The following is a 21,103-nucleotide window of genomic DNA, read 5'->3' on the forward strand; positions in this document are numbered from 1 at the left end:
ACATCTAGTGGCTTCGAGTCGGAAATCGTTCCACATTAGAGGTAAGAAGCGATTCCTTTATCATGGTTTGAAATATTGCTAAGAGAATACTCTTACTTTGTTGCTTTTTCTTTCCAGACTGTTGACCTAATCGTACTTCTAAATTATATGCTTTTACCACCATTTAGCAAATTTTAACTCTAAAAATATGTCTACCGAGCTCCCGAAAGGCGCCCTCCGTTCCATATACAATCGCATACTATCCTAAAATGTACACACACTATGCACTACACACTACCGATGTTAGGTAAAAGTAATCTGCGCACAATTTATCTTATCAATAGAGTTTGGAAAAATCTACAATAAAAGAAGCAACGAAAGCATCTCTACATTATATGTACACACACAAACACACACACACACATACGGGAGCTGACGCCTAGGTGCTTAGCTCTTTTCCCGTTTCTTGAAGTTCCGCTTGGAAGCGCACCGCTGGATGATGTCGGAAACGTGCGTCTTGTGGTCGAAGATCTTCATGATTTGCGTCCGTGCCTCGTTGATACCGTCGATGATTATCTTGCTGCGTTGCATGTTGCCCTGCAGATTGGAAGTATTCATTAGTTTTTGGGTTTTGGTTAGAAGGAGAATTAGTATTAGGTAGCTGTGTTAATTTACCTTCAGCAGTTCATTGATGCGCTCGATTTCGGCGGATGGTTTCGGCGTCGCTTCCATCGTTTTCAACATCTGATCCAGCTTGTCGTACGCTTGAGATTCTAGCTCGCACTGCAAGTAGATAATGCAAAACCAAATTCCTAATGATTTATCAACGGAATAATCGACAACGAAGTAAGCAAAAGGTCTTCAAATCGTGCATCGTGGGATTTTTAACAAGCATAGTTCATTAACCAAATATTTTAAAGTGGAATAAAGATTGCAACCTATAATAGATTCCCGATGAAAAATGTTTTCTAGGCTTAAGTTTTTTTTTTTAAATGTTCGATCAGCTTTCAGAGACACTGTGTGAGGAGTTGAACTAGGGGAAATTGGGGGAAAATTCGCCAATGGTGTAATGTTGACCCCAGCTTAAAAATCAACTTATTGAACATATTTTAAACAAAATCTGTTTTCGAAGAAATGTTTACTCAGTGTACTCGTAAAATGAGTAAAAATTTCATCGATTTCGAGGAAAATCGAGCGAAACTATATCCTTGAATATGAGGAAAATTGATGACATTTTTACTCTGTTTACACGGCGAATGAGAACGACCCAAATTTGAGTTTAGTTCACTCAAAATCGTCAAAAGTGCAGGAGTAATTTGCCTCATGGTCTCCTATGGAAAACCTCAAAATGCTACGGGAAAATGAGGAAAATTGACGAAAATTTTACTCAGTCTAGGAGTAGTACCAATAGACTGCGTGAATCCAATCTTTACTTTTCTCATATTCGGGATGTTTTTCCCGCAAAAACATGAGGAAAATTTACTCATCGCTGATTTCCTGCACTTTATGTAATTTGAGTTAACTAAACCCAAATTTGTGTCATTCTCATTCGCCGTGTACGACTACATATAGACCGAGTAAAAGTTTCATCGATTTTCCTGATTTTACAATTTTGAGTCGAAGTCGACTTACATACTCTTATATAAAATGGTTTCATCTATCAACAAGATGGATTGTACAAGAAACCGAAAATGGTAGCCGCACTTACCAAATCTTCAATCTGCGCACTGAGATGATAGATCTTCCACCCGTTGACCTTCTGCAGCACGTGCGACTGATTCGCAATGTCCACCATGGTGGGACGCCGTTCCTCACGCTGCTTCACGTCGGTATATCGCTGGAAGTGATTATTCGCCGCTTTCCAGCTCTGTTTGTACGACTGAAATGGGGGGATCAATGGAACCGGTTAGGAAATCAAAATCGAATAGAATACAAAGAGATCAAATACCAACCTCCAATAAACTGACGTTCCTAGGTTTTCGCGAATTGGCAATTGACGTAGCATCCTTCGCCGTTGCAACCGTCCCATCTTTCGGGGCACTCGTTGATCCCTGACTCAGTTGGTTATCATGTTTCACAGCATTTGCGGCAGCCAAATTATTTACAACAACATTGTTGTTCGGCACTATACTCACAGTTCCACTGACCTGTGTGGAATGCGATTGTTGTTGTTGTTGTTGTTGTGGTTGCTGCTGCTGCTGTTGTTGTAGTTGTTGCTGCTGCTGCTGCTGGGAAATAAATCCCGCTTCTACTATTGCTGCAGCGGCCGTCACTGTAGCAGCCGCCGTGGCCAAATTCGTTGGCCCCGAAATGTCCATCCGGTAGCTGTTATCCAACTCATTGTTTGCATAAAACTGTAAACTATTTGCAACGGATTTCAGCCCCTCGGAAACGTTCTGTTTGCGGGGTTTCTTCCGCGGTGATTGCTCGTAATTCCCGTTGCTGCTTCCGGCAACGGAATTCTGATGCGGCAGCGATCCATGATGGAACGGATGACCCAACGCTTGTTGAGAATCCTGATTTGGCGGCTGCGGTCCTTGGAGGAAGATTTCCTCGTTACCCAGCTTGAATGGCAAATCACTATTTGCATTGCGATTGACAAATGCCATTGCTTTGATTTCCTCTTGCTCTTGCTGGTCGGCTCCTGGACTGGAAGTGGCACTGACCGTTGTGGATCCATCGGTGGAAACTGGTCTTGACGGTGGAGATAATTCGCGTTCCCGCTCCCGTTCCCGTTGTTCCATTTCGCGAGCTCGTTCTTTACCCATGGCGATAAGCGTATGCGTGAGATCCTTACTCATCTTGATGGGAGGAGATCCTCCTCGTTTGCGTAATATACTGGACTGAGGGGATTCAATTTTACCTCCAGGATTAACCGGAATCAGCATGTGGGATGGTTGTTGTTGCTGTTGTTGCTGACCGGAGGTAGTCGACGATCCAGTCATGATGATTTGCTGTGCCTGACCGCCATCGACGAGCAGCTGAGGGTGGAATCGGACCGGCACGGTTTGGATTTGCGTTGTCGACTGTTGAGATTGAGATAGAGACTGCGATTGCGATTGAAACTGGCCACCGGAAGCTGTGGATGAAGATACAATTCCGTGAATTGGACCAGCAGAAAGGTTTCGTCCCGACGCCTGTTGTACAATGGCGAACGATCCCGCTGTAGATGAGTATGGCAACGACGGTACGGTCGTCGTTATGACGTTGGATGAACTCAACTGTCCACTTGAAACTCCGGAGATAATAGTTCCAGAACCACTTCCGGTAGGTGTGCTCAATGCGCTGGAAGATATCGAAAAAACCGGTCCACTGATGGCACTGGCCGTAGTAATCGTCGTAGATGTCAAAGAGGAAGCACTTTGAACTAATGCAATAGCTCCGGAGCCGGAAGTGGCAATCGGTTGACTTGACGAAGCTGGTGAAGGCGTCACACGTTCGTAATAAAGAGTGGATGCTGGGAAAATTGTTGCACTAGAGCCTGAACTTCCTCCGGAGACGACATTTAACGTACTGGACTTTCCAGTACTGGCAACGGTTGTGACGATAGCACTCTGCTGTTGCGGTCTGGTTTGGATATACAGAGAGGTTCCCGTGCCGGAAACCGAGTACGGAGCTGAACTGCTCACGGCTTCAATCGTGCTCAAACTGCTCAGCTGCTGTGGCGTAACTTTTGCAATCGGCAGAATCGATGGCATGGTAGAGGCCGAAATTCCTGGTCCTCCGCTTCCAGCTCCACTGGTAGTGGTTCGCACAATTCCGGTTATAGTACTTCCGCCGGAAACGATACTAATCGGATTTTGTCCAACGGACAGTCCGGCTACGGATACCGGAATGGTCGTAGCGTTTCTTCCCCCAGTGATGGCCAACGGGATAGGGATAACTGTCGTGGAGCCAGAACCTCCGGAATTCGACACCGAAATGGTTTGTGGAGTTCCAATCACCTGTCCCTGGCTCACGGTTACAATCTGCGGTGCCTGTCCGGATAGACCAGAACCCATCGATCCTGGATTAACATTTACGATCTGTGTAATTTGTCCTTGCGTTTGAGATTGACTACTTCCGCTCCCGGATTGATTGGATAATAGATTGCCAGTGATGATGGTGGATCCGCCACTAACTTGTCCAGAACTTACGACTATCTGTTGACCGGAAGCGGTTTGGAGGGTTGTGGTACCACCGCCCCCACTTCCGCCACCCGAATCTTGACTGATTGATTTCGAGCCGGAACTGTTCTGCACCTGAGAAGCGGCCACAGGCGTAAGTTTGCCTACTTGTGCAATTGTTAAACTGGGCTGGATGCTACTGTGAGGAATACGATTGTTGCTGACAATCAGCGGTTGAATATTCACCAGGTTGGTCGGCAATCGGCCTCCGCTAATGATTTGCCCACTCTGAGGATTCTGTACTTGGATGATGCGAGCTGGGATCGTGTTGGAGATGTTTGCCGTGGAGACGGCTGAATTGCGATTTTGAGTTCCGAGAGTTCCCGGAGCGATGGTCGTGAGCACGGTGGTTGGCGCAAGCACTGGAACGCTAGGAGTACGGATACTAATGCTCCCTGCCGTGACGCGAACTCCAAGGTTCGTTGTCGGGAGTCGTTGAATAGGGCGAACTCCGGTTGGGCGTTGGGGAGAAAGTGTAGTGGCTAGAGTTAACCGCTGTGGGTTGGTCCCACTGCTGTAGGATTGCTGGGAGCTGTTGTTCGTGTAGACCAGTGTCGACGTAAGTTGCCTTTGTGGGGGAAGGACTGCAGCTGCTAGCGTGGCCACAAATGCTTGCGATGGGTTGCTTCCGCTGAGGGATACATTCTGCTGATTGGTTTGGGTCGTTGCCGGGTGAGCTACCACGTTGGCCGTAATTGTGGCGTTGTTGACATTGGTGGATGACTGATTGGCGGAGATCGTTTGAGCCACTACTCGAGCACGAGGAGGTTGAGTGATGCTGTTAGCCCGAATAAGCTGAGTCGGAACTTGCACCTGTACATTCGACATCCAGGTTTGCCCTTGCGAAATGATGGTGGCCGACGGTGAGGAGGTGCGCGATGGAACCGATTGACGTACGTAGGTGTTGATATTTGCTACGCTGATCGGTGGAGTAGGAATACGAATCGGTGCCGTGATGGTGGCTCGGGGACCTTGAATGCTCGCTACCGTGGTGGGTACCCGCGCGGGGACATGATACGTCGTCGGTGTCTGAGGACGCGAAACCGTGATCGATGTTTGAGTTCGTGGCGGTAAGGCCGTTATTTGCGTACGATTGGATGAAGGATCTGAAATCATAAGAACATAATTTCAATAAAACTTGCTCCAGACAGGAAAGCTTCGCAATTCTGTACCCATCGTGTGCACCGTTATATTGGAAGGCAATTATCTGCTGCAAGCAGCACAATCAACAAAAACACTTATGCTATTAACATTTAATCATTTTTCTTACTACGACCTGCTCACTTTACAATTCACAATGTGTACACGCACTTTTTTTCCATAATGACGGTGCAGGCAGACAGACAGGATCGAAGGCGAATCATTATGTAAAAACGAAAGCAAATCCCCACTCCCACCATCCGAATCGAGCCGAGAGCCAGCTGATGGTGATGATGGCCTGCCAGGTTGGTGGTGGAAGAGGAGGTACTCACCTGGCTTCAGATTGATCGAGTGTCGGTAGAACGTCTGCGAGGCGGCGTTGCTCGGAATCACTACGCGCATCTGATTGCCGGCCGAATTGCCGATTCTGTTGAGGTGTGAGAAATGGAAAAGAAAACAAGCAATTAAATTTTATCAGGTCGCACACACGAGAATGCCAACACGGTGGCGAGCAAAAAAAAAATAAACTCGTGATAAGCAGAACAAGTGACAATATTTTTGTTGTTGTTGTTGTTTTACTTTTATGGGAAGATGGCACTTATACGATTTTTGGTCATGTATTTTTGCTTATCACTACACGCTATGGACCGACTGCACTGTTCTCCGGCCAGTCGCCGTCGTGTATTGCTTCTTTTTCTTACGCTGTTGTTATTTTGGGACCACCACCAATAAAAGTGGCGAATCAACTTCGAGCACATACCACTGTATACTGTGCAGTGTATCATTTTACTGCTTCTTATGAATGGTTCGAGCGGGTGTGGGTGTCTAATAGCGATCTTATTTCACCAATCCCATCAAAGATTGAATTATTGACTGTTGTTTTCAGAGCAGTGCTGGTAAATCAGAGGGTTTTGTTGCTTATGGATGTTTTGTTCACGAATGCAATTAAAAGCTGAACGAAATTAATTACCCCATATGACATCCGCTCGAAGTAGGTATGTTACAACTAGTGTGTAACAGGGTGGTAAGTGAATTTCCATTATAAAATTCCTGTTTTTTTCCTGGTTTTCCTGGTCAATGATTTAAAAATTTCCTGGTTTTAAAAACCATGGTAGCCGTTCGTTAATTGGGGCACGACTGCACCCCAATTATCGAATGGCATTCGCTAATTGGGGGGTGTCGACAAGTGTCAAAGTTGACCGGGGGCGCTTGACTCGTTTGTTTTGGTTTTCAGTCTTTCGTCTGCTTAACTGATGCTGTGAGCAGCTACTTAGTTTTTGTCTTGCGTGAGTGTAAAATGAGTTATTTCCGGCGCTGGTAAATATTTGTGCATTCATACGTTGTTTGTAATGTTGTAGCAATTATCCTCCTGAAATTTGTTCAGTTTTCACAATGGAGGGAGTATCAGCTTCCAGTTCCGGAGTGGATAATAAGCAAGTCGTGAAACGGAAGCACACTACGCTTACCTTGGCTCAGAAGGTGAGAATAATCGAGGAATTTGAAGCAGGAAACGGTTCCCACGAAATATTAGGCAAAAGGTTTGGTGTCGGAGCATCCTCGGTCGGTCGATTTTTGAAAAATAAGGAGTCAATTCGGATGAAACTAGAAAAATTCAGAGAACATGGCGTGGAAAATCGAAAAACGATGAAGGAGCAGAATTTTCCCTTACTGGAGGAAGCGCTTTCCCTATGGGTTTTGCAACAACGTGAGGCTAATATTATTGTCACATTGGATGTGATCAAGGCCAAAGCAGAACAACTGTTCCAATGCTTTCAAGATCTTGGTGTTTATCTGGATCTTACTTTTTTGATTTCGGATGGCTGGGTGCGCCGTTTTAAACAGCGTTTCGGATTACGTGTTTTGGTGGTGGCAGGAGAGAAAGCTTCCGCGGATAAAGAAGCGTACCTTAAATTCAAGGAAGTGCTCATGAAGAAAGTATTGGAAATGAATGTGACAAAAGCCCAAATTTTTAATGCAGATGAATCAGCACTTTTCACCAAGCTGATGGCATCACGCACTATCGCATTATGGGACGAGACAGTCGCTTCAGGACGAAAGCTCAACAAAACCCGATTCACATTCATGCCGTGCTCGAACATGGATGGTTCTCTCAAAATGAAACTGATGTTCATTGGGGTAGCCGAGAACCCCCGTGGATTTCCTCGCGGCTTTCAGCAATCATTACCGGTATCCTACTACAATTCCAAAAAAGCTTGGATGACACGTCAGTTGTTCCGTACCTGGTTTTATGACGAGTTCATTCCCGCTGTCCGGAAGTTCTCTGCTGAGCACGATTTGGAACCGTCAGCGCTTTTGGTTCTGTATAACTGTACTGCTCACTACGATGGATGCGATGATTTGAAGAGTGATGATGGATTAATTCAAGTGATGTACCTTCCACCAAATGTGACAGCAGAATGCCAGCCGATGGATCAGTCGGTGATCAACGCAATCAAAACTAGGTACAAACGGAAGCTGATGCTTAAGCTTGTTTTGGAAAACGAAGATTTGCCCTTGGAACAACGGCTGAAAAATGTGTCCTTACGGCTGAGTATTGATTGGATTGCTGAAGCTTGGGACGAAATCAGTCAGGTTACCATTGAAAATTCCTGGAAAAAGTTGTTCGATGAGTTTCCAGGTTGTGAATGGAGCATGTCTGAACAGGCGGAGGATCTTTTTGCTGATTTCAAGTCCCTTGTAGCATCAATTGATGGCATAGCCGGAACAAACACAACCGACGAGCAAATCCAGCTTTGGCTTGAGGATCGAGTAGTAGATTCCAATGGTACAACAGTTTCAATAACCAGCGAAGTGTTCAGAGACGAAGAAATAGTCAGCGCAGTTTTGAATAAAGCAGACGATTTAACTTTCACGGAGGAAGAATGGTTGGATACCACCCCGGAGGCTTTGAACGGAAGTGCCCTTGCTACTGAAAACGAAGAACCCGAAGACATCGATTTTCCAACCGCGATGAAGTCGCTTGATAACGTGATCCAATTCGTACAGAACAATCCCGCTCAGACTTTGAAACTGAAAACCCTGCGAACTGAATTGCTGGAAGCAGAGTGGAAGAGACGCAATCTGTAACTGTTTTGTTTTAATTTGCTTGTTTTATGAATTAAATTGATTTTTTACAAAAAATATTTTGTTTTTCGTTATTTTTTATCAATTATTGAAAGACCCCCCAAAAAATATGACATCAAAACGTCAGCATGATTTTGACATCTGATTTTGACGGATGCCTGCTTTTTAATTGGGTCGCGCCCCAATTAGCGAACCCCCAATTAAAAAGCGCCCCAACTAGAAAACCCCCAATTAGCAAACTTCCACTGTATTTAAAAAACAATTTTTAATAAAAAAAAATAAAGTGAATCCTTGTACCATCAATCTTTGCGCAATGCGGAATTTCACAAACCAAAGTAGGTATTAAGGTTCTTATGAATTGCTGTAAAGAAGCTAGTAGGGAGCTGCGCTACTTCGTCGTATCATGGCGCCTATTTCCGTTCTATGTGGTAAAACTATAATAGCAAAGCGTTTTCACTCATGTTTTTGCAAAAACATCTTTGCTTACAAGATTAATTACGATTGACACTGAAACATTTGCGATAACCCGTAAAATGAGCGATTTTAGGGATGTATGACGAAGAAAAGCTGAGATACGACGGACCAGCGCGGAGCCCTATCTAATGTCTGAAATTTAGAGATCTATAAGCCCCTTAATCTTGAGATTTCTGTTGTTGAAACTGCGATTTTTTTAACTTTAATATGGTGATTTTTAGCCAACGTTTATCTCAAGGTGAAATTGCGAAGTGTGATATGAATGAGGACTCTTTAAACAAACCCTTGCTTTTAACAATTATACGGATTTCATGTTTGCTTAAATTTTCCGCAAATTGTCAACGATTAGGGATCTTATTTAGCAAAATTTTGATTACAACATGATTTCAAAATCATATGATTAAAAGGTTTCATAAACAACGCTGGTTTAATAACTCTTATTATTAAAAAAGACCGACTGCTGAAGAGAAACTCCCTAAAGTTCGTAGAACTTCCCGCTTTCCTGAAGGGTTCATTGAAGCCTGTATTGCCTGAATTTCATGGAACTTCCCCGAAGTTGAAAGCACTTTTTTTTAAGATCATTGGATTTCCCTGAAGTTCGGAGTTTTTTGAAATTCATAGGAGTTTCTTAAATATCGTAGAAGTACTACGAAATTTGTAGAAATTCTCAGAAGTTCGTAAGACAAAGTTCGAAAAACTTTCTCGAAGATCTGAGGACTTCCCTGAAGTTTGAAGGACTCAACTGAATATATGAGGGCCCTAAATTTAGAAGAGCTTCCCTGGAGTTCATAAGGCTTTAAATATCGAAGGGTTTTTCAAAAGTTTGTGGGTCTTTCCTTAATTTCTTGGAAATTCCCTGAAGTTTGGAGAGCTCCCATGAATTTCGTAGGACTACCTGTAGTTCAATCGACTTCTCGGAAGTTCTAGGAACTTTTTTGACCTTGGAGAACTATGTTAAGTTCAGAGGACTGTCCAAGAGTATTGAAGACTTCTCTGAAGCTCGGAAAAATCCATAAGTGTCATAGGATTATCCTTAAGTTTTAAGCAATGCCTAAATGTCGTAGAAGTTACATTAAATCTGTAGAAAATTCTGTAAAATTCGTAGTCATCCCCCAAAGATTAAAGGACTTTCCTGAAGTTCGTAAGACTTCTCTGACATTTGTAGAACTTCTCTGAGGGTTCGGAGAGATTTCCTGACCGTCGTAGGTCATCACAGTAGTTCACAGGATTTTCCTGAAATTTGTAAGACTTTCCCGAATGTTCGAATGCCTTATCTGAAGTTTTTAGAAATAGAACTTTTTTATGGAACATGTTGAACAGGTACTTCAAAGTAGTTACGCGTTGGCACTGCTTAAGTCTGCTATCAATTAAGCACAAATCATACATGCAATTGATTCTAGAAAAAAATTAAATTAAAAATAAATAGAAAATATATTTACTAAATTCTCAGGGTAAATTTTGTTCATCAATGTTTAGTTGTGTGAAAGATTTAGCTTGAACAAAATGGTTAGTTTTGACCTGATTATAAAAAGAAACTTTGACATACATAAAATTTAAAACCAATTTAAATTATACAAACAAGATTATTTTCCTGGTGGACTTATGAAATTCCTGATTTTTTCCCGGTTTTTCCTGGTGAAAATAAATTCCCGACTTTTCCAGGTTTTCCTGGTTCACTTGCCACCCTGGTATATGTATATGTTCAATAGGGGGAAATGGCTCTGATATTGGCCGATGGATTTAAGTTTGGGCCCATGGCTAAAAATCTGCTATTTATTAATTTTATCTAGATGAACGCGTCATTGTCCCGTACTAATGGATATTTTTGGTCGCTATTGAAAATTTAGTCGATTACTGAATTTATGTATGGGCTCAAATTAGGGGCATACAGGCCGACATTACATCCATTTCCCCTATATGAAATCAGAAATACGTGGATTAGGGATTAGATTTCCAATTTTTCTAATGGATTTTATTTATTTTCTGGTTTGTTTACATTTTGAACATAGGCCGTTTTCAAATGTTACGTGAGAAATCATTGGATTGACATTTCATGTCTTGGATTAAGATTTTATGAGAAAATTTTTAACGAGGCTTGCCAGTTTTTTTTTTTTCTATTGCTGAACTTTTTAAGATTTCAAACATTGGAAAATGGAAATTTCTAAATACCTACGGCGTAATTTTCAAGATCTCTGGTAATATTCAAAGTAATATTGGATTTGGATACCATTTAAGGATTTCAAGTATTTTCTAGAAAAGTTTGATGAGAATGTCAAATGGGGTTGGAAGAGGATTGTAGAGAATAATTCTAACGAGATTTCAAAGGCATTTGACTAGAATTTCCAAGTAATTTTGAGAAGTGTTTCAAGCAAATGAGAAGACATTTTTAGCATTCTAAGGGAATGTTGAGGAGAAGTCTAAGTGAATTAAACCTACGACAAACTTATTGATTATATGACATGACTATAATCTTGACACCAAGCTTAAAATGATCACCTGCGGCTGAAAATATTTCAAATCTAGACCAACAATTGAAATAGGTGGAACAACCAAAGGTAAACAATGGCTTTAAACGGCAATTCCTCAAGAATCAAAGCACGTCCAAGTAATCAACACCATCATCTGATAGAGCAAACTTCATTTATCGAATGGCATTGTTTGTTTGCGTGGGAGTGTATATTCATACATATTCTGAACGACGTCCATACTGTATCATCTCTTCAGCTACCTATTCAGTCGTTGAAATTCGATGAACTCAGCAAACAATATCCATATCTACGTGGAATACCAGCACATAACTACCAGGACGCTGTACCAACAATATTAATCGGCTTGGACAATACGCGCTTGAAGCTTGCGCTAAAGGTTAGAGAAGGTAAAAAAGGAGAACCGGTTGCTACCAAAACAAGATTGGGATGGGCAGTATATGGACAAGTACCTGCAGGATCAACAACGGACTATAATCATCATCTGCACATTTGCACGCGGTCATCGGACAGTGAACTTCATGAGATGGTGAAACAATTCTTTTCTGTTGAAAATTTGGGAGTGTCCACCTTGTCACCAGTAGAAGGCACTGAAGAGAAGCGAGCTAAAGAAATTTTGAAGAAAACTACTGTACGACTACCATCCGGGCAGTTCCAGACAGGACTATTATGGAAATACGACAATATCGAACTACCGAATAGCAGACCAATGGCAGAACGTCGATTGCAGTGCCTCGAACGGCGTCTGAAAAAACAACCAGATATGTATGAGAAAGTGAGAAAGCTGATTGTGGAATACGAAACAAAAGGATATGCCCACAAGCTAACTGTTGAAGAAATAAAGTCGCTTGATCCAAATCGTATTTGGTACTTGCCATTAGGAGTTGTCATCAATCCAAGAAAAACCAAATAAAGTGCGACTGATATGGGACGCCGCCGCGAAGGTTGGAGGACACAGCTTCAATTCAGCCATGTTATCTGGACCAGATCTCCTTACTTCACTCCTATCGGTTCTCTGCAGATACAGACAACGAGAAATTGCTATCAGTGGGGATATAAAGGAGATGTTTCATCAGATCCTAATAAGAGTGGGAGATAAGTACATGCAGCTGTTTCTGTGGCGTGATGATCCTTCCCAATTACCGGAGGTTTATGTAATGGATGTCACTACATTTGGTTCAACTTGTTCTCCATGCGTAGCACAATACGTCAAAAATCTCAACGCTCAAGACTTCGCAGAACAGTATCCCACTGCTGCTACAGCTATCGTTGAGAATCACTATGTAGACGATTACCTGGATAGTCTTGATACAGTTGAGGAAGCGGTGAAACTTATCCACGCCAAAGGAGGTTTTGAGATGCGAAACTGGTTGTCGAGCTCTAAAGAAGTGCTGGAACAGGTCGGGGATTCGAGCCTAGAATCTGTCAAGAATTTCAATACACAACCTACTTTAAGTTTTTGAGAGAGTGCTAGGAATGATCTGGGTGCCGGAATCAGACGTCTTCACTTTTTCTGGAATTTTCAATCAAGATATTCAATCAATCGTAACAGGTGACATAATTCCAACGAAGAGACAGATGTTGCGATTAGTAATGAGCGTGTTCGATCCATTGGGGCTCATATCAGTGTTCGTTATCCATGGAAAAATATTGCTGCAAGAAGTGTGGAGAGCTGGCATCGATTCCTCGTCTTGAGCTACAGGCGGCTGTACTGATTGGCAAAATCTGTTGAAGAAAACCACACTTTGCGAATTACGAAACGAACATTTTGGTCGGATTCGAGAACTGTAATATCCTGGTTACGATCGGATCAACGAAAATACCGGCAGTTTGTAGCTTTTCGAGTTGATGAAATCCTAGATGCGTCACGAATGGATGAATGGCGGTGGGTTCCCACACACCTAAACGTTGCAGATGAAGCTACCAAGTGGGGAAAAGGCCCCACCCTTAGCGAGGATAGTCGTTGGTTTAATGCCCCAGGATTCCTGTATGAAGACGAGGCTACATGGCCAGAGCAATCGGAAATCTTAACACAACCTCAAGAAGATGAAGAAGAACTCCGTACCGCTCGCGTGAATGTGCACAACTTAACTCCACAATTATTCAACTTTCAACAAGAGATTTTCAAAATGGGAGCGACTTGTGCGCACAGTTGCTTATGTCCACAGATATATAGACAATCTTCGTCGTAAGGTTCGCAATCAATCGGTTGCAAAACCACAATGGTTAAACCAAAATGAACTTCAAAAAGCGGAAGAAACTGTCTGCCGATTAATACAAAGAGAGTCGTATGGAGAAGAAATATCAACTATGGAGCAAAACCTGAAGGTGCCCCGTGAAGAGTATCAACGTATATCGAAAAGAAGTCAACTCTACAAGTTATCCCCGATGATGGAGGATCGAAGTGTAATTCGCATGGATAGTAGGATTCCAAATGCTGTGCACGTTCCAGATAGTATGAGGTATCCTATCATTCTGCCCAAGGAACATCATGGAACACAACTGTTGGTGGAAAGGTATCATCATCAATACAAGCATGGTAGTAACGAGACTGCGGTCAACGAAATGCCAAATTGAGAGCTCTGTTCCGGAAAATCAAGAAAAATTGCATGTGGTGTAAGGTTTATCAAGCAACACCACATATTCCCATGATGGCCCCACTTCCTGAAGCAAGAGTGACACCGTTTAATCGAGCATTCAGTTACGTTGGCATCGACTATTTTGGACCTCTACTTGTTAAACAAGGTCGCAGTGAAGTCAAGAGGTGGGTGGCGCTGTTTGTTTGTCTGACGGTTAGAGCAGTTCATCTGGAGGTTGTCACAAGCTTGTCAACAGAATGCTGCAAAATGGCGATAAGGCGATTCATCGCACGGAGAGGTGCTCCGCTGGAAATCTACAGTGATCAGGGAACAAACTTCATCGGTGCTAACCAGGAACTGGACAGAGAAATCCGTCAGTTAAATCAAAACCTGGCACCAACGTTCACAAATACTGCAACACAATGGCGATTAAATCCTCCGGCTGCAGCGCACATGGGGGGGTCATGGGAACGCATGGTTCGATCGGTAAAGAGTGCGTTGGCGTCACTTTCAACAGCACGAAAGCCCAATGATGAAACGTTTGTCATATTTTTAATGAGGCTGAGGCAATGGTGAATTCGAGGCCGCTTACTTACATTCCTTTGGGGTCAGCTGAACAGGAAGCACTCACGCCGAACTGCTTCCTCATGCTAAGCACCAGCGGGGTAAATCAACCAGCTAGATTACCAGTGGGTGAAATAGCAACACTTCGGTCAAGCTGGAATATTTGTCAACACTTGCTGGATCAATTTTGGACTCGGTGGATTAAGGAGTATCTTCCCACAATTACGAAACGAACTAAATGGTTTGAAGACACAGGCTAATTCAAGGTTGGTGATCTGGTAATCATTGTGGACGAGCGAACACGAAACAGTTGGACGAGAGGAAAGGTGGTAAAGGTGGGACGTAGGGACGAGATCAACGAGTTCGTAGTGCAGAAGTGAAAACGACTACTGGAATCTTGCACCGCCCTGTTGTAAAGCTGGCTGTTCTAGCTGAAGCAGGCTCCGAGCAACACAGGTCGGGGAATGTTGTTGTAGAACAGGTAGGCGCTGCATAGATACCGATTGATGAATTAATAGAAGTAGGCATTGGAATATTAGGAGTAAGGAATCATTTACAAGTTTAACGTCCAAGAGACAAGAAGTGATTTGTTGCTCTAGATAGAAGAGAAAAACTATAAATCTTGAAGCAATAAAAACTGTATTCGCTTTCAAGAGTTTGTCTTCTTCGTCGCAACAGTTTACGTTTGGCTGTTCCGTCTATTTCAATTGTTGCTCTAGAAACGATTGCAAAGAGAATTCAGAGGTGAGCTCCAATATAGATAATAATTTCAAAGGTATCTTATTTTGAATATAGTGTGCAGAATTTCAAGCTAGTTTTAAGGTAATTTCTAAGATATTTCATTAAGTTTTAGAAATCATTTCCGAGATGCATTCACAGGGAATTTTGAGCATATTTTCAAAGATATTCAATTCCAAGAAAATTCCAAAAGATTCTCTTAAGGGAATTTTGAGAATAATTTCAAAGGAATTCTCAGAAAAATTTCCTTGCAATTCTGACGTAAATTCCAAGGAAATTCTGGAAGAATGCTTTCAAAATTCAAAAGGACAATCCAAGAAATGTGTGATGAATATTCTAAATGAATTTCAAAGATAATTATGAAGATAAATTGAAGCAAATGTTCACGAGAGTGATTATGAAGACGAAGATAATCGTAGCGTTATTTTCAAGAGTTTGCTGGAGGGAATACCTGAAGCGTTCTGCACAGAATTTCGAGACTGTTATGGAGATAATTTCTAGGTAATATCGGACTGAATCATAAGATTATTGAGGAGGACCCTGAAAGTTACTCTGAAGACATTGACGGCTTCGGCATGACAGACTATTTTCGGCAACCCAAACTGAAACGCTAATTTCACTGGATTTTCTTACGAAAACACTTCGCTGAATGCATTCAAACGATTATTTAGGCTTTCAGCTTCAATTTGATTATATTTTTACCACTGGGAAAAAGCAATCTAGCAGAGTTTTCTACAAAATGCTGCTGATTTCGAGTTGCCGATGAAAGCATAGCTGTTTAACACGCAGCTCAGCTCACTGGAGAAGATTGGAGCTTTGTAAAAGCGTTTCAAAACTGTTTTGACAATTCTTTCGACTGAAATTGTTGGATCAGCTGGTAGCAAAAGATTGTAAACAAACCAATACTGCATATGTATGCGTTCCTGTTGGGGCCTCCCTTAGCTCAGTCGGTAAAGACGCAGCTACAAAGCAAGACCACGCTGGAGGTGGCTGGGTTCAATTCCCGGTCCGGTCTAGGAATTTTTCGGGTTGGAAAATTTCTCGACTTCCCTGGGCGTAGAAGTATGATTGGACTTTGCCACACAGTTATACCAATGCAAAAATGGTACAGGCATCGAAAGCTCTCAATTAATAACTATGGAAGTGCATCTATAGAACACTAAGTTGAGAGCACGCAATAAGCTAATATGCGATATGCAATATCGCATATTATATCCTTAGAGAAAAAAGGCTATAGAAAGATGGTCGCTGCTTGATTGCCGAGAATACGTAAATTCCCCTAGTAAAGTTAATCCAGAAATTAGAAGTTTTCCAATTTTGTATTTTTAGATGAGCCAGCACAAGAGTGGAACTTCGGACCAGACAGTGGCTCCACTTGTCATTAGCGAACACTAGCGCACCTAGCGGTAGAAAGCATCTTTTGCCACTGTAAAACATCGTCGCTAAAACATTACCGCTACCTGTTGAATACACTGTGGTGGGTAGTAAGCTGAACAGATGGCGGTAGTATGTAAACGTCAAACGCAAGGGAATTGACTGTGCGCGCCACAGGTGGCGGTACTACCAACTACGATACTTTTAAATTGACCGTTAAATGCATGTTCGATGAACACCTTGCGAGGGTTATGTCTGTTTGTATGTGGTGTGAGTGCACATAGAAAGCCCCCGTGGAACGCTACCACAACACATCGCTTGTTGAGCAGAAAAACGAACCACTTTTTGATTCATCCCCTTCTGTTCTGTGCTCATAGCCTAGTCAGTAAAGGCACGATCCGGTCGAGGAAATTCTTCAGGTTTGAAATGTTCTCGACTTAACTGGGCACAGAATATTATTGTGCTTGCCACACAATATACAAATTCAGGCATTGGTTGGCATAGAAAGCTCTCAATTAATAACTGTGGAAGTGCAACTAGAACACTAAGTTGAGAGTCGGAGAAACGCTCGCGTAAAACACATAGAAAAATAATTTAGTATTATTAGACCATGCTTTGCTCTTTTAAAGCCATTTTTGGACTGATACAGTGTCTTCCTATTTTTGACAACATTTCATGTTTGTTTGGTTTGGTATCGGTAAAATTCATTGAACGCTTTAGTTTATGTGTGACTTTACTAGATCATTAATTAGAGCTATTTAGTGTTTCACGCAAAGCACTAGCACAAATTTGAGGAAATAAATCGCTGATGAGGCCACTGTAGTGCATTTAATTTGTTGCTACGTTAGCGAATTTTTGTTGTTGTTATTTTGGCGTTTTTAAATTAATTCGACGATTAAAGCCAATTTTCTTTTTTTATCGAGAATTAGGCAATTTTGAGTGGTGTTTTTTTTTTATATTTTTGGGCTTTTAAAGTTATTTTATCCTTACAAAATCTGTCTTCGTCTGGTCGATAATTTATAATTAAAAAAAAAAACTGGTCGCATTCAACAAAAACGCTGAGAATCCCTGCAATAGAGCATTTTACGAGCCGTTTTCGATCAGTTGATTTTCCAATTCATGAATGAAATTTGACAGAGGCCTAGGGTTCCTTATGATTCTGAGAAGCAACTTAATTTTCTCCAGTGTTTTTTTTTTTTTGTTCGTAAAAAGGATTTTTCGCTTAACTTTTCAACTATACCAATGTACATTAATCGATTTTCTTCATCTCTTTTCATTGCCATTGCTGTAAAGGTATATCTAAGAACTAACGATCCATGATCTAATCCCTAATAAAAAATAACCATAAACGAACGATAACCCAAATCATTGAACTATTCCACAAATGGTTTGGATGATACCCAGAACACGTCGTTAAGCAAATTAACCATACAATTTTTATTAGGGATGTGACTCATACGTCAATAAACGTTTTTGTAGCCGAGTTATTAAACAGAGAGAAAACCGATGAAGAGAATCGATCAATACATTGGTCTATTTCAAAAGTAAGTCCGTGTCAAAATGCACTATTCAAATATCAATGTTTAATTTACACGCATTTCTCCTTCATAATATAATAAATATTGTAATAAATCCAAAAGAAACGCACTTTGAACACAAGAATTTTCAAAACTTACATCAAGTTTGCCAGCACTGCTCATTAGAAAAAGGCAACAACTACATCGCATTCGCATTCACAACCACACACTCAAACACGTTCGCACCGTAACCAAAACCTTCACCAAAGAAATAAATCGCATTCGAGCAACCAGCTTCAATGAAACGAAAGAAAAAAAACGAACTAAATATTACCTGTAAGTCGTTGGCATATTTGTTTTCTCGGTGGGTCGAACCAGAACTTTGGAAGCCGATGCTAAATCGATCGGATATGCCGTTGTGGTGCCCGTCGTTCCTGGACCACCAGATCCGGGCATCGATCCACCAGTGCTCCCTGTGGCTCCCATGCCACCTCCGCCAGATCCCACCGCCGATGATGATCCCGTTCCTTGCATTTTTGTTCCCCCTCCCGGACTTGATTTGTCACCGTCCGGAGTACTCATGCCAAAGGGGCCCACCCGGATCACCAACTCGCCTTTTCTTCTCTTATTGAATATTTAAAATGTTTTCCGAGTTTTCAGCCACGACGCTAGTGATTTTCGAAATGATGTCCAACCCCGTCTCACCCTCTCTGTTTTTCAACACACAACACTCGTTACGAATTTTCGATTACAATTTTCGGGGGCTCTCTGTTGGGATTGTGGATTCACACACAAGAGGCGCTGCTGTTTTTCAACTTTGGTTTACTTTCCGGATCCGAAGTCTCCTGTGACAGCTAGCAATTCTCCTTAGCAACAAAGCGAAGCGGGCCATGGCCAGCAGTGTGCTGTACGAGGAGAGGAATGTCTTTTTTTCCTTTTGCGTGCTGTCGCAAACTTAACCCAACAAAAAAATGCACTCCCGAAAAATCACTTTTCCTCTTTCAAAAAAGAACAAACTCGAATCAATTGGATCCGGCGATGAAAATAGGAAAACTCTTGTTGACCAGCTGGCTTCAAGGGTATTGCGGAGGCCTATACGGTGCGAAAAAAACGCGACTATTCACTTTTGCTCTGGCAGGCAGGTCCCACCAAGAAAGTCCCGTTTTACGGCCAAATTCCACAGGAATACCAGCAAATTTTAACAAATGTTTGTAGTTCGAAAACAGCGCTGCACTTTTTCACAATTTTTAGGAGGAAACAGCACCATTTGCGGCTGAATTTTCCACGAAATAACGCACACTCCGCGAAATTGCACTCCGACTTGTACGCGCTTTTCACTCTGCTAGTGATACGAAGTATTTTTCAATAAGCTTTTTTCCTTCACTCTGCTGTGTGGCTGGCTGCTCGCTCGAAAACCTCGTTTTCTTTTTCCTCATATTTTCCGTTTTTTTGTGCAAGCAAGAAATAATACAGAGGCAAACTCGGGTGGTGCGCGCCATTACGCGTCAGACGTAAAAGGGACATTTTTTAACCCACTGCAAAATATGCACGGAAGAAGATTTATGTAATAACAAAATGGGCCCACTCTAGGGCTCACTCATAAATCAGGGAAAACATGTCAGAAGTGTATAACTCGAAACGTAAACAATGACTTTGATCGTCGATTTCTCTTGAATTGGGTTGTTTAGGGGTAGTGTGGTAAATACATATTCGGTATCTGCATTAAATATGGAACCAAAATCCAAAATTTCATCAATTTTGATTCACTGGAACTATTTTAAATAAGTAGTACGATTACGATTACATTAAAAATTTAAATTTGATTTAAAAATCGAGATGAATGTCTACGGGATCGATAAAAATATCGTTGTGCCCAGAAAATGAATCTCTATTCGATGATGTATAAAAATCTGTATCTTTTTTCGAATTTAAACAACCCAATTACAACCCTAATAAATAAATACCATAAACGAATGATAACCCCAATTATTCTACTATTCCACAAATGGTTTGGATGATATCCGGAACATTACGTTAAGCAAAATAACCATAACAATTTTATTAGGGAACACACCCACGGAATCTGACTACACCAGCTCATAGAACTCTGTCAGATGATTTAGTTAGTTTGAGTGGGTGTTGTCATTTGTAAGAAACCGACGATCCAAGTCATTGTTTAGAGTTAGACCCTTCTGACATGTTTCCCTGGAATAAAGAACCACCTCCACGAGGTAATTGAAAGTGGGAGCCGAAAAAGCATGGAACCATAACTTGACCTTACCATATATGGTTTATTTTCCATACTTAACCTTAACCGTATAAATTATGAACTTCACTTAAACAGAACATGATAAAGTTTCAACCTTATGTTTTTTTTTATCTGTATGTTAAAAATAAAGGGGTTGTTGTAACCATTACCAAAAAAAGAAGTGACAGACGGAGTGGCTCGAAAACTTTGGTGACGAACCTGCTTTTGCAATTTTCCAGTGTACCACATGCACACAAAAAATAATCGTTAATAAAATTTAAAAAACCATTGGTAGAATTAAAAGTTTGCGTTGGTTCTTTTTGGTAGAAAGTCTTTAGAATTTAAAATAAAATTTCGCCTACTATCAATTCAAAAGTTAACCGCTCCCTATTTTTAAAAGTTCAAACTTTCAAAACGATTTGTTCTTCTGTCAAAACAAAAGCATGGCAGTGTTGGAATAAAAAGTGGATTATTTTAAATTCAAAACAAATTTTTATCATGAAAGTGTGGTCTAATTGAAACGATCTTTTTCACTTTGAATTGAACAATTAAAATATTTTCATTTTAAATACCAGTATTGTCAGTATGACATGTAGAGTTTTTTTTATTATTGAATTTTATATATATTATTTTTATTATGATATCAAATCATGGCTCGTGATGAACTGATGAACTCAGACAGTATGTATCAACGGTTTTGGATCGTTAGATATCATGCATTTGGCACACTGTAAGCATTGCTTTTATCTCTGCC

At 41.4% G+C, this 21,103-nt stretch overlaps 1 protein-coding gene across 1 annotated transcript; it reads right to left on the minus strand.

Annotated features, from left to right (window-relative positions):
- Positions 1 to 59: 59 nt before the first annotated feature.
- On the minus strand, positions 60 to 19,499 carry Sap130 (Sin3A-associated protein 130). Its single transcript, XM_065225776.1, has 6 exons — positions 18,436 to 19,499; positions 5,618 to 5,712; positions 1,932 to 5,251; positions 1,688 to 1,858; positions 655 to 762; positions 60 to 576 (listed from the first exon to the last, which is right to left on the minus strand). The coding sequence occupies exons 1-6, from the start codon at positions 18,681 to 18,683 to the stop codon at positions 427 to 429; spliced, it is 4,092 nt and encodes a 1,363-aa protein (XP_065081848.1). The 5' UTR covers positions 18,684 to 19,499; the 3' UTR covers positions 60 to 426.
- Between the last annotated feature and the right edge of the window lie 1,604 nt (positions 19,500 to 21,103).

Source organism: Ochlerotatus camptorhynchus, unplaced genomic scaffold, assembly GCF_037179485.1.
Source record: "Ochlerotatus camptorhynchus isolate MF236.1 unplaced genomic scaffold, CSIRO-AGI_Acam_v1.1 ptg000234l, whole genome shotgun sequence".
Taxonomy (NCBI): domain Eukaryota; kingdom Metazoa; phylum Arthropoda; class Insecta; order Diptera; family Culicidae; genus Ochlerotatus; species Ochlerotatus camptorhynchus.

Bases quoted from the DNA above. Each gene is read 5' to 3' on its own strand.
- Sap130 (XM_065225776.1), bottom strand. From the start codon at position 18,683: ATGAGTACTCCGGACGGTGACAAATCAAGTCCGGGAGGGGGAACAAAA. The intron at 5,713-18,435 runs GTAATATTTAGT...ACACCTCAACAG, and splicing joins AATATGCCAACGACTTACAG to AATCGGCAATTCGGCCGGCA. The intron at 1,859-1,931 runs GTTGGTATTTGA...CCCCCATTTCAG, and splicing joins GGAACGTCAGTTTATTGGAG to TCGTACAAACAGAGCTGGAA.